This window comes from Sinocyclocheilus grahami, unplaced genomic scaffold, assembly GCF_001515645.1.
Source record: "Sinocyclocheilus grahami isolate Dianchi unplaced genomic scaffold, SAMN03320097.WGS_v1.1 scaffold20068.1, whole genome shotgun sequence".
NCBI lineage: Eukaryota > Metazoa > Chordata > Actinopteri > Cypriniformes > Cyprinidae > Sinocyclocheilus > Sinocyclocheilus grahami.
Window position 1 is genome coordinate 2633 of NW_015517867.1, and position 666 is coordinate 3298.

The following is a 666-nucleotide window of genomic DNA, read 5'->3' on the forward strand; positions in this document are numbered from 1 at the left end:
CTTTGGCAAGAGACTTCGCGTAACTCTTAAATATTTTCCTGTAACTATTGCTAATATAACTGTATAGCTTACTATATTCTGCATGGAATAGAAGAAGCGGATAATTATTCACTTACCGCTGAGTTTATACTGACTATCCCCGTTTACAACACAACCAGATCCGAGTAATGGGTTGGAGTTTGCAACAGACGCAGAGCATGATCCGTTAAGTAATCCGTCTATAGAAAAAGGAACAGCGGCCGCCGACTGTAGCTGGTGTCCGGAAATATCGTAAACATGATGGTGACCGAGGTGGTAGGGGAAACCCATTCCAACCATGCCTCCCAAAGAGCCTCCAAACTGGGCATGACGATGCTCGAGGATCCGGCTATCCATCATTGCATCTCAGGAATCAGGGAAGCGTTTGTCTGGCCAAAGCAAGCTCCAACTCTTCCCTCAGAGCGCATGCAGTAGCCGTGAAGGGACGTGCGGCGTTAACATGCTTTGCGCTCCCGAGTTAGAAATAAGGACACCGAGGCTGGCGTGTGGGCTTTTCGCTCTCTCCTACTTTGTCAACATCAACTCTCCCCTAGTCCAAAAAACTAGCTCTCGCGCTGGGGAATTCGCGACCAATAAGAAACATTAATCGTCGGTGACGTCAGAGTCACGACACAAACGTTTTCCATA

The 666-nt window shown here is 47.7% G+C and overlaps 1 protein-coding gene across 1 annotated transcript in view; it reads right to left on the bottom strand.

Annotated features, from left to right (window-relative positions):
* Nucleotides 1–547, bottom strand: part of LOC107579773 (homeobox protein unc-4 homolog) — a gene marked incomplete at its 3' end in the record, with an annotated part of 3176 nt that extends 2629 nt beyond the window's left edge. The window contains exon 1 of the mRNA XM_016265568.1: nucleotides 117–547. Coding sequence (XP_016121054.1) covers nucleotides 117–378 — 262 coding nt within the window. The remainder of the gene's footprint in view (nucleotides 1–116) is intronic.
* Nucleotides 548–666: the final 119 nt, after the last annotated feature.